The 12,624-nt window shown below is 43.1% G+C and overlaps 1 protein-coding gene across 3 annotated transcripts in view; it reads right to left on the reverse strand.

Annotated features, from left to right (window-relative positions):
• Nucleotides 1-499: 499 nt before the first annotated feature.
• The window catches only part of SPG11 (SPG11 vesicle trafficking associated, spatacsin), a 78,150-nt gene continuing 66,025 nt past the window's right edge, over nucleotides 500-12,624 (reverse strand). For all 3 annotated transcript variants that reach the window (XM_036736449.1, XM_036736450.1, XM_036736451.1), the window contains 10 exons: nucleotides 12,413-12,552; nucleotides 11,065-11,263; nucleotides 10,226-10,363; nucleotides 9,024-9,157; nucleotides 5,978-6,085; nucleotides 4,224-4,392; nucleotides 3,555-3,643; nucleotides 3,185-3,340; nucleotides 1,552-1,703; nucleotides 500-1,074 (listed from right to left, as the gene is read on the reverse strand). In XM_036736449.1, coding sequence (XP_036592344.1) covers nucleotides 894-1,074; nucleotides 1,552-1,703; nucleotides 3,185-3,340; nucleotides 3,555-3,643; nucleotides 4,224-4,392; nucleotides 5,978-6,085; nucleotides 9,024-9,157; nucleotides 10,226-10,363; nucleotides 11,065-11,263; nucleotides 12,413-12,552 — 1,466 coding nt within the window. In that variant the 3' untranslated portion in view covers nucleotides 500-893. The remainder of the gene's footprint in view (nucleotides 1,075-1,551; nucleotides 1,704-3,184; nucleotides 3,341-3,554; nucleotides 3,644-4,223; nucleotides 4,393-5,977; nucleotides 6,086-9,023; nucleotides 9,158-10,225; nucleotides 10,364-11,064; nucleotides 11,264-12,412; nucleotides 12,553-12,624) is intronic.

Below are 12,624 nucleotides of genomic sequence, written 5' to 3' on the forward strand. Positions count from 1 at the left end.
TGAAGCAAAGTGGTTGAATTGAGTTCTACTATAATAGGTTCTCAAAAAGTCTTTGTAAACAAGAGGTAGAACACAAAAGTTCTGTCTTTTCTAGGTTTTTTATGTCACAGGGATAGAACATATTTCATATTTGGCCTATTTCAAAATGCACTAGGAAGAGACCACAACAGCCCAGCCTCTAAGGCAAGGGTTCATAACTGTTTTTGTCAAGGAACCCTTTGGCAGTCTGGTGAAACCTATGGTTTTCTCAACGTTTTTAAATATCTGCAAAGGAAACTTGAAATAAATAGTTATTAAATAATTTTGGTTATGAACTCCTTAAAACTAGCTGAGGCAGGGATTTAACTATGGTAAAATGGAATTGGTTTCTCTTAATTGCATGCAATATGAAGAAAACCACTGTCCATGCTTCTCTAAGACATTGGGTGAGAGCATGCAATAAACGGGAAGGCATTCCAGTCTTGTGGGGAAACCATAAATTTCCAACACAAGGTACAAATGGTTTTTAGCTATATAAAATTTATTCACAGGTATGAAAACCTTTTGAACAGCAGACAGATTCTTAATCGGTATTGCACCTTCTCTTTGACATGGTCTGTGGGTCTTAGAAGGGCATTAGATCCATTTCCACTTCTGGCTCTTGGAAGTAGTTTATTCTAGATGTTGACAGAAAGATGCGTACCTACCCAACTTGAACAGTTTACCTTTAAATAAAAACTTCATTATTAGAAGTGTCTGTCTTGTGGGTGATGTGTAATGAATGACAGAAACTATGTTCTGTGTTAACATACCAGGGTGGTTCCAAGTAGGTGTGTGAAGTGCCTGTTTCCACTACAGGACTTGGCCCACTGCAAGACATGCTAGCAGATAAGTCATTTCTCCTTGGCCTCAGTCTAATTTGCCAACATGTCATTCAGACAACATCCGGTCTGAGGCTCCTTGAGAAGCTTATTTACAACATCATAAAACTTGTGCTCGTATGCCAGCTTATAATGCAGGTAGACGTCTTCACAGTGTGAGAGTAACTTTTTCATGTTCTTTGTGACTGTCTCGGTTGGTTGGTGCTGTTTAAATCTGAAGAGAAGGATTAACATGAGCGTGTGTGTGTGTGTATACACACATATATACACAGAAACTATATATAGTGCTTTTACAAATGCACAATCAAGAGAAAGATGACTTCATTTAAAAATTAGTGACAATGCCATCAATGTTTTATGAACATTTGTTCATCTCAATTAGAAAATGGGCTTATTTTCATTAAAATTTATTTGGCAAAATCTACGTTATTAATGTAATTCAGCAGCAGTTAAATCTTTTCCAGCAAGCTGCTTGTTTTAAGTACAAAATTATTTAGTCATTTGCAAGGAGTCACAAGATGCTATGTGTGCTATGAGGCAGTCTAGGTGAGAGGTCTTAGCAAATTTCTTTTTGTCTTTTACCTGAAGCGGGGGGGGGGGGGGGGGGGGTCACCAAAAGGAGTGTTTTTTAAGCAATTTGTTACATTACTTGCTTTGAGTCTGACAAGGCAGCCTGCTCTATAATACTTACTTCTTGGAAATCTCTTCAAATATGTTGGTTTTTAATAACCTTTGCTGCTTAAATTCTTCCAGGTAATTGAAGTCACCTTTTAGAATCACTTGTTGATAAAGAATTTCAGCCCAATCTGGGACAAAGTCATAGGCCTCAGCCACAATAGAGGCCTTAAAAAAAAAGATAAGGAAATGATCAGAAAGTATAGAACTAAAGATATTTAATTAATTTGAGATTTTTACAATATAAATGAATGCCAAATATTTTTAATCTTTTCACTATTTTTACTATTACTTTTTATTTACTTTTACTATTAAAATAGTAAAAGATTATTTTTAAAGCTTTTATAAGCTATAACTTCCATTTAGCAGAAATGCTTTTAAGGTAAAAGTCTCAATTATAGGTCAATTTATTTTCTTCATATGTATAACAAGAAGGTTGATCCCCAAAGGGAAGGTTTTAATCAATAGAATCCACAGCTTCACTTGATCTAATTGGCTTTTCTGTCTTCCCTATTCAGTTATTGCTCCAACTGCCAAGAAGCAAAGTTCCTATCACCTCCTTTGCAGAGAAGTACTGACAAGTAGTGACACATCAATATCAGGAAAGAAAGAAGCAAAGATCTGTGTAGTCCATGCTTTCTGGTTCCTGCATACCAGTTAGGATTACCACCCAGAATAAATTCAGAATGAAATGTTTAAACGACTAAGTGCAAAATCATAGACTTAGAGATAGGATAGATTATAAGGGAAACTGGATTAGGCCTAGAGTCTTGAGAGCACACAGCTCACCCTATATGAAATGAAATTCTCCAAGCTTAACTTTCACAAATACCCTCAACCTATCCTCACAACAGAAATACTCTCCTGTGGGGCCCCTCAAATTTCTCCCCATGAGAGTGTGGTGAAGTTCTGGGGATGGGTACAATGCTGGGTATTCAGGTGGAACATCTCTTAAGACATTCTAAGGTCCCAATGTCAGTCTTGGATTTTCTCTATTCCCTTCCAGACCAGAACCAGCTATGAATATGTGCCATCTTTCAGGTTCATAACTGCAGAAGAAGGCCCAATGATGACTGGAATTGTCTACCTTATTTTAGCACAGATGCCAGCAAACTTTCATGTCCCCAAAGGCTAAGTGATATGTGGGGGGGTGGGGTGGGGTGGTACATGTTGGGTAGAGAGGCACAGAAGGAAAGGAAGTATTGAGCAAGTAGGAGGGAAACCAAGGTGTTTAAGTCTTGTTGGAGTAACGAAGTTCCACCAATACTGCCTGTGGTGCTAGATAGAAGCTAGGTCTAGCCTTAAGAGTATTCTTGCCTGGGGCAGCTAGGTGGCGCAGTGAGTAGAGCACCTGCTCTGGAGTCAGGAGGACCTGAGCTCAAAGCCGGCCTCAGACACTTGACACACTTAAAAAAGGTATTCTTGCCTAACCAATATCTAGCAACCTCATTTGAACTTCTGTTTTGCTCAGAGCCAACAAACAAGGTCTCTGTCCTCAATATAGGCTTCAGCCCTGCCAAAAAGCCCTTCTTGGCCATGGCCTCTGATACTAAGCAGTAACAATTATGGCAGTGAAGGCCCTGAAGGTCCCAGGGGCTTCTCCCTCTCAAATCCTCCCCATCCCTCACCCAGCCTTCTCCCCCTTTCACCTGATAGAACCGAGGCAGGGCCATGATGCAGTCTGTCAGGTTCTGCCTGTTAAGATTGATGAGCATTGTGTTCTGGCCAGTATTTAGAAAATGAATCTGTAGCGTTATCAGCTTTGTAAGCCGGTGACAGTGCAGAGCCTGACGAACACAGGAATCCTGGAGGTCAGGTGGGGCAGGAGTGGGGAGAGAAAGACGTTAAGATAATGAATATTTTTTTAGGGAGGACATTTAGCTTGAAAAGACAGTATTCTAAAGAGATGACATCTTCCCATGCCCTTTCCTTGTTCCCTGGCATTGGCTCCTGGCCATACTTTTGGCCTTCACTCAGTTGTTCCACCGGACTTGCCTGGGACAGGCCATGCATAGTTACCTTAGCATAACTCTCCGCTGCATCCAACATCAGAGTCAGGGCTTTTAGCAGCAGCTGTTTCAGCTGGGGCCCATCCTTAATACATTCCTCTGTTTCAAAGAAAAAGGGGACTTGTGAATTACCATTTGCCATTGCTCCCAGTGTTTTCCTGAAACCTCTGCACTTGAACTCATCTGATCTTGTCCACAAAGTATTCCTCTATGGGCTCATTCCTCTCTTACTTAATGCTGAACTAACTCACTTCCTCTGGGCAGCATTAGAAAAGACTTGAAGGGTACCCACATGTCTCTGAGTATAGTCATGCCCTAGCCCTCATTCACTGGGCTGACTGAAGGAGGATATCTTAGATGCTTCAAGAAAGACTCTTTGGCCATAAACACAGGCTGGGAATCCCAAACTTTATTCTGTGTTTGTGACTCAGCTTCCCAACTAATAACTTAGTTGGTTCAGTCAAAGTATCTGTCCTATGAAGACAGGCTGTAGCTTCTCTGGAGAAGTTTAAGAGGATTTCTAAACCCCACTCCCATTTCAGATACAGTCCAGTTTAGGGTCGCCTTTGTTTATTTGAGGATGTGTAATACAGCCTGTGCCTTGGTCAACAGCTAATCTCTGAAGCTTTTTAGGAGCCCTCCAGACCACCCTACTATGTTGCCCTCAGGCTCTGCTCACCCCAGGGCTGAGATTCAATCAGCTTAAGCTGGATGCGAGCAGCTGCTTCATGGTTCTCCCCAATCTCCCGGCACATGCTGAAGCAGAGAGCAATCATGTTGTGCTTCTCACTGTCTCCCGGACGGCAGCGCTTGATATAATCCAGCAGGGCCATCTTTAGTGTCCCACTCTGCCAGGGGAAAGAAAGGGGAAATTTAGGGACCGAGCAGCATAAGGAAAACTATGTAGAGTGGTTTTACTTTTAGAGTTTAGAGTTTAGTTTAGAGTTCCTCAATCAAAAAGCTTTAGGGGGAATCTCAAACCCACTGTGGTGAGACACTATTGAGGACTTTCCCATTGGCGTCAGCAACTCCTCTCCCACAAGGCCACTGCCCCACCTCATTCCTCTAAATCAGTGCTAATAGGCCTCCTCCAAAATATGATGAAAAAGCACTACCGGAGTCCTCTATACAGGAGCCTATGTGCTTAGCCCTCAGGCAGACCCCGTGGGGCAAGGACTGGACCAGTATGCTTTTGAGCCAAGTTGGGTTGGAGGTGGTAGGAAGGGGTGTGAGGGAGTAATGAAAGGCAGTACTTTCTTCTTGTACTCAAACTCCTGCCCTTATTTCACAGAAACGGAATTATATTTCTCTTACTAAACTCACCCTTCTGAGCTGACGATCAAAGAAGAGTGACACAGGTCACCAATGTCAATCCTCATGCTTGTTTCGGAGCCCTTTTACCTACTAAATGGCTATGCAGCTCAGCTGACATATTCAGCTCTTGGCCACATGGTTGCTTTTACAGCCCCAGACCATCTGTACAAGTTTCTTAGTTACAAGTAATCTCCATTGCTTTGTCTACCATGTGAACAAAGCCCCCACCCCCAGCAAAGGAAAGCCGCTCTTATCTCATGAGGCAGATGCTAGCATCTTCAGCCCAGGGAAAGGAAGCCTGCACCTGATCACAGAATCCTGCCCTCCTGTCCCAGTGCTTGGTTAGTGCGAGGCCCAGCACGGAGGAGGAGTGCTCCTCTCTAGCAGGAACTCCAGTCTCACCTGACACTCCTCTGGACCACCAGCAGCTGGCACCAGAAGGAGCAGGATGCCCTCACCAGGAAAACTTTCCTAAGGAGAAGCTCAGGCAGACTCATTCTAGCAGTGCTCTCAGGGTCACAGATGAACCATGGGAATCCCAAGAAACAGTAAACACAGGTGGATTCTCATGTAATAGTGTGTGGTACCCTCAGCCACTTGGGGAGATAACAGAACTGCTCACACCATTCAGCCAAGTCAGGAATCCCACCGAAAGAAACAGAGCTCAGCATTATTTTCAGCGCAGTATAATGTGCTTATTTTCAGCGCAGTATAATGGACAGAGCCAGCCTCAGAACCATGAAGACCTGGATCCCCTGCCTCTGACACATATGGCTATGTGGCCCTGGGCTACAGGTTATTTAACCTCCCAGGGGTCTGCCTAGTAACTCGCCAAGACTGTCAACTGCAGCGAAAGGGCCAACCTGCAATGGAGGGAGTTTTCTCATCCAAAGAATTCCCTCTACTAAAGAAATGTGAGGTCCAGTTCCACTCCCCAGAATATATTCAGGCATGCTTACCAGCTCCCATGCCTGACACACACAGGCCATAACCCAGATTATCCTCTGCCTCCTTTTACTCAATGAAGGGTCTGTTTGTACTTGAGAACTTAGAAACCACCCTCATCCCCAGAGTTCTGATATCAATTGAATGTGTTAAACATAGTCACCCTGCACCTACCGGGTCCAATTTTTTCCTCATCAACACTTCAAAGTAGTGTTTTCTGTGCAGCAAATCAAATATGTAGGTCATCTCATTGTATCTTCCAATGCCTGTCAGAAGGCGTACCTGAGAAAGGGGGCAAACTGCATGAGAACTGCTTGCTCTCTAGGCCATGAAAGTCTTAGAGACTTGCCGACATACCAATTTGGTTCACCAAATATAAAACACCCACTCTGGTTAAGGTGCTGGAGAGACAGAGACAACCACCCCAAACAGTTCTTTCTTCAAGGGGCTTACATTTGGTAATGGAATACTATTGTGCTATAAGAAATGAGGAGCAGACGGACTTCATTATAACCTAGAAAGACTTATATAAACTGATGCTGAGTAAGGGGAGCGGAACCAGGAGAACATTATACATGATTGCAGACACATAGTATCTGTAACTTTGATAGACATGGCTCTTCTCATCAATGCAAGGTTCAAAGACAGCTCCAAAAGACTCATGGAAAAAGCTATGAACATCCAGAGAAAGAATAACAGAGTCTGAATGCAGACTGAGGCAAACTATTTGCTCTCTTTCTTTTCCCTTCTTTTTTGGTTTTGTTTCTTCTCATGATTTATTCCATTGGTTATAATTCTTTTATACAACTTGACTATTATGTGAATAAGTTTAATGCAAAGGTTAAAAAAAAAGAGCTTACATTCTATGGGGGGCAGGGGGAGGAGATAAGCATGCACAGTACATTGTGGTAAGGAAAACAAGGTCCTGTGAGGATGGGGACTGAATCAGCAACTGAGTGTTATCAGAGAAGCGCTTCCTGGAGACAGTGGCACCTGAGCTGAGCCTGGAAGATGAGGAAGAGAGAGTGAGTTCTGTGGGATGGCTGAGAGGCAACAAAGACCATCACTACTGTAGTCTTGTTTCACAAGAACAGAGGAATATGAAAAAAGGCTGGAAACTGGACTGTGCAGGGCCTGAGATGTCTGGCTGAGGAGTTGGCATTTTATCCTAAAAGGAATAATAAGTAGGGAGCTAACAAAAGTTTTTGTGAAAGAGAGTGGCATGACCAGAACTGTGCCTCAGGAAACATTTTTTGGTAGTTGTGAGGAGGATGGATTGGAGGGAAGAAAAACTGCAGAGACTAATTAGGAAGCCATTAGAATAGTGCAGACGAGAGGTGATAAGGGTCTGAACTAGCTATGTGAATGAAGTGGAAGGGACAGATGCCACATACTTGTGAAGGGAGACTCAACAAGATGTGGCAACTGACTGGATGGGGGAACAAAGGAGAATGAAGGATGATACCAAGGCTACAAACCTGATGATGGCGATGCCCACTACAGAAACACGGAAGTTTGGAGAAGGGGAAAGTTTGGGAAAGAAGATAATCTATTCTGTTTTGGGCATGTTAAGTTTAAAATATCAGAATGACTGGAATTCAGGGGACAGGTCAGGTCTAAACATATGAATCTGGAATTATCTGCATAGGGATAATAGCTGAACCCCCAAGTACAGGTGAAATCACCATAAGAGAATGAAGAAAGTTAACAGGGCCAGGATAGACAGAGCCTCTAGGAGAGCACCCACTCTTAGTGGAGAGGAGGTAGATGATGTGATTCATCAGAGGAAGAATGAGCTGAGCATTCAACTGAAAAGAAACTGGAAAGTAAATCAGCTAGTGACCCTAAAATAAATACAAGAGAAGAAAACTTGAAAATCAGAGGAAGAGAGGAACTTATAAAAGTGACACGCAAAACTAAGAGCTGCTTTTTGAAGAGACTAATAAAATAGATTCATCATTATTATCCAAACTGGTCAAGAGAGGAAAATCAAATTACCAAAATAAAGAGTGAACAAGGTGAGTTCAAAATAAATAAAAAGAATTATCAGAAACTACTTACTATACATAAGCACAGAAAGAATTCAAACAGAGAATTCAAAGGAAACTAATGTTTACTTATAAAAATTAGTATCTTAGCTACAAGAACTATTCTAAAAATAGGCAGAACTCTACCAAAGTTCTTTTACAAGACACACAGTCCTAATACTCCCTAGAAGAAGTGACAAAGTAGGGAAAGAGAATTACAAAGCAATCTCACTCATAAATATTAATGCAAAAATTACAAATAAAATCAATAGAAAGAGACTACAGAAATATACTCTCAAAATAATTCATTATGACCACCTTTTGGACAGCAGGGATGCAAGGATGGGTCAATATTAATAAAACAATTAGCATACTTAATCACAAAATAAGAGTTTTAAAAAACCCCACAATTCTTTCAATAGATGCCAAAAAAAAAGAATTTGACAAAATATAGCACTCATTTATATTAAAAGCCATGGGCATGGAAAAGTCTTTAATATGATCAAAATCACGAACTTGCATTGCTTCTTGTGGGGAAACAGAATCTTAATAAACTGGGGTAAAATAAAGTTGTCCTTTCTTACCTCCCACCCCCATCCTCCCCATTTGACACACGCGTGGAAATACTAGCTATAGCAACAAAAAACAACAAAATGAAAAGTATAAACTCAGCAGACGAGAAAAAACTATCACTGTTTTCAGATGGCATGATAATACATTTCAAAAGCGGGGGTAGCAATCCTGCTGACAGAGGTGTAGCCCCCAAATGGACAACTGGAGTGCTGAGGGTTCGGAGAGATTCTTTGTTAATTTTATCCTTCAGAGCAACCTACCCTGAACCCCTACAGAAACATGCCTTAAAGAGAGCAAAGCTCATGATACATACGTTCTGCCTTCTTGTATTCTACTAAATGGTCCCTAGAGTCCCATCAGCTGAAGTAAGATGACCCCAAAGCTTCCCTAAATCATGTTAGGCCCTAACTAGAGCCCCATTTCCTTTTCCTGTGTCATGTCTTACTCTCCTGAAGTTCCAAAAATCTGTGCAAAAACAATTTCCTAATAAGCACCTGCTGTATGGAAGATACTGTGCTGGGTACTTAGGGACACAAAGCTATTTAGGATAGAGTCCTTACTCTAGGGCACTTCTGTTCTCCTGGGGCTATATCGAGTGTGGCTGTGAGGGAGTCACTTACCACCAGTCCATACTCATCGTTGGGGGCTAAATGGTTATCAGTGAGCAGTCGAGCCGCCTGCAAGACTCTGATAATGCCTTCCATGTGACATGTCACAGTGAAACACTGATGGGCCAGGATCAGTAACTCCGTGGCTGTGGACAGAAGGGAGGAGAGGCTGCTGAGACAGTTGGGAGTTGATGCTAATGTTTCCTTGACTATATATCAGTGAAAAGGGTAAAGGATGTTTAGGTATTCTCAGCAATACGATAATTTGAGGGGTTTATGATGAAAAATGCTATTCACCTCCAGAGAAAGACCTGACGGAGTCTGAACACAGATCGAAGCATACTATTTTTTAACTTTTCCCCCCCATTTTTCTGTGTTTTCTTTCACAACATGACTAATATGGCTGGACACAGGGATTCTGCCTTAGCAAACTCTTAGGTACCTCAATGAACACCCTGATGTCACTGGCTCTACAAATGGGACAGTCAGATGGGGTTAGGTCTACCATTAAATGCCTGAAGTTCACATCTAGGTGACTTAAGAAGAGGAATTAATTCTTTTAAAAGACCACTTGAGTACCCTGTTGACTAGAATGGTTCCACTTTAAAGGGTCTTGGATTGTGGGTGGAACCTCTTCACCAGATGGGAACTTGGAAAATCCATCTCTTTCTACAGTCACAAAATTTAGAGCTGGAAGGGATCTCAGTGCTCTGATCCACCCTCTCATTTTACTAAGGAGGAAACTGAGATCCAAAAGGTAAAATCACTGCTCAAGGTCACCCAGGTAGAGGACAGCCAACATGAAAAAGCCAGTCAGTGTTCATGCTGTCGCTTACAGCTCTAAACCCAATCTCTGAAAGCAGAGTGCAAAGGGAAAAGATTAATCCCAGCAAGCTCCATCCTCATACTAGGGCCTAGCCAAATGTTACTATCTGTTAGTGTTATCTTTCCACCCAGGCCCCATGGGCCACAACTGGAAACAGGAGGGCAGAGACACAGGAGCCACGCAACAGAAATGGGCCTGCGTGTCCAGAACTTCCTAAGCTGCAGCTGCTCCACACATTCAACAACATAGTAAGTCATGAAAGACCAGAAAGGCTCTGGTCCTGCTGGTGGAATGTCTGGAGGGTGGAACCTCTAGAGAGACCCCTTAGAGGCTGATAAACGTGAGGCCACACATTCCAAGCCCTAAGAACTACACAGCACTGACTTACTACAGGACAGCTCCCCAGGGGGAACTGAGGAAATCTTGTCTAGCAGCTTCATGCCAACCAGTGTGCGATCCTGGCACAGAGCAGTAAGCTGGAGGAACATTAGGCCTTCCTCTGCTGGACTGGATGCCTGCTTGTGTCCTGTTCAGATAGAGGAAAAGACAGTTATTGCTTGCAAATATGAGAAGAAAATGTAGAAGGCCCCAGCTAAGTATGGCTAATAGGATGACAACTCTCTATGGGTGGGTGGGTGGGGAGGAAGACATGACCTTCAACAGGGCCTTTTTGCATGGGGAAAAAACATCCGATACCAAGAATTGGTACTAGGTGCTGCCAAGAATATTCAGATTCTACATCACTCTCAACATCAAATATGAAAATTCAGCTAGTGTAGTCATCTTTCTGCAAAGGCAGCAAGGATTTTTCAACTGGAAGTTTAAATATTTTAAAACATTTGTGACTTCCTCAGTGTGGCAACTCCCTCCACCAATGCGGATCACAACTCCTTCACACCTTACTAGACCATTTCATAAGAGGCTGTGATCCCTAAATTTACCATCTGGTGGCTGGCCTGGTGATGAGCCTCTCTAAACTTGGCTAGGCTGGTCTTCATGACAGGCAATCGTGGGATGTACACTCAAAAATCCCCTGCTTGTTAGGACCTGCTAAAGCTGATGTCCTGCTGGCCCAGAGTCACTACCATCCTTCAATGAGATTCTATAGAATAACTTCTGAGGAATAATCACAAGACATGACTTTCAAAAGCATGCTTACATCCTGCACCTAAGCGTGCACCCCTGATGTCATCCCCTCACTACCAGGCAACAGGACACATCCATCACCTTTTCCTGCTGAGGCAGCCAGCAGCTCCTGCATCACCTCTTCAGCCACAAGATCAGCCACCTTGTCTGCTTTCAGACCCTGGGTAGTAATGAAAGCCTGGGCTCGCTTACAGCGGTCAGGCTGCTGTGAGGACAGGATGGCTCGGAGCACAGCAGTATTGTCCTGAGCGGAGATCTCGCGGTAAGTGCAGCCCAGCTCCTGAGGGGAGAGCACAGCACAGTGAAACCTGAGGCTGAGACATCTATACCAGGGAAACACCAGCCAAAAAAGTGCTCCATTAAAGCCAGCCTAGGATTGCCAAACCCAGGCCACTGGGACTAAGCGGGAACCTTCCTGAGTCAAAAGGATCGAGTACCATTTCTCCTCTCTACTATTTCACTAAGGGACCCAAACCCAACCCAAATGAACACAGACAAGAAAAGGCTTGCATTTGGAAAGGGCCAGGTGCCACAGGCCGTTTATAATTTCTTTTGGATAACTGAGTTTTTAAAATTTCATAAAAAATTGGAAACTCAGGATGTGCCCTCTCTTCCCAAGCCAGCTCATGCTTTTCCCAAGCACTCTGCTCTACTCGTTTCTCTTTCTCTCCGTCAATCCTTACTCTTTTTCTATCTTACTTTCTTTGTCCCATTTTCCCTTCCCTTATTTACTTATATCCCTTCCCAAATTCAGACACCTGGAATATGGGAAGATCTGAACTTCCAAACTAGTAGCTGAGACATCCCAAAGTACTGTACTCTAGGGTTCTGGGTGTTTCTTACACACAAACACACGCCCCATCTTACTTTCTCTACTTTCAGCCCAATGTCCCCTCAGCTATCCAGTCTGGCCTCATTAATTTCTGCTTTATTTACGTTTTAGTTTTGTTTTTGGGGTAGGGAGGAAAGGTGCGCAAAGAGGGAGGATCTGTGATTCTCAGTGTAAGGAAACTCTCTTTATTAAAGTACATCAACAATCACCTTTAATTTAGAGTCTTGATAGGTTTCCAGGAGCCCTGGGAAGTTAAGCAAGTGCCCAGGCCGTCAGTGTCATGTGTTGGAGGTAGAACTTGACCCCAAGGGATCTTGACCCTGATGCCAGCTCTCTATCCACAAGGCCATAAGGCGTCTTACGTGAGTTTTAACAGTTCAACTTCTAGGTGACTTCTCTTAAGTACTGTTAAACATACGGGGAGTTTCCATGTGAAAACAACATCTCTACTTTGACAAATGCCTAAAGATTTCAAGTGAACTTTGCTGTCTGTAATCTACAGAGTTACTGAAGGATAGGGAGCTAACCCACATTCTACTTCTTTCTCTTCACTCCATGCCCCGTTACCCAGGCCTAATGAGCACTATATGAACATACCTTGGCAAGTTCGTACAGACAAAGGACTTGCCGGCAGTAGTTCTTCCCATGAAGACATCTGCTTGTCAAAGTCTCCAGATGGGCGGCAATCTCATCACCATGTGTCACCATAACAAAGGACTGACTATCCAGACTTGAGGCTAGAAGCAATTTATAGACATGAGAGAAGCAAAAAGGTAGACACTGAAGCCATCTCAGCTGGTAACCCTAGA

This window comes from Trichosurus vulpecula, chromosome 8, assembly GCF_011100635.1.
Source record: "Trichosurus vulpecula isolate mTriVul1 chromosome 8, mTriVul1.pri, whole genome shotgun sequence".
Lineage (NCBI taxonomy): Eukaryota > Metazoa > Chordata > Mammalia > Diprotodontia > Phalangeridae > Trichosurus > Trichosurus vulpecula.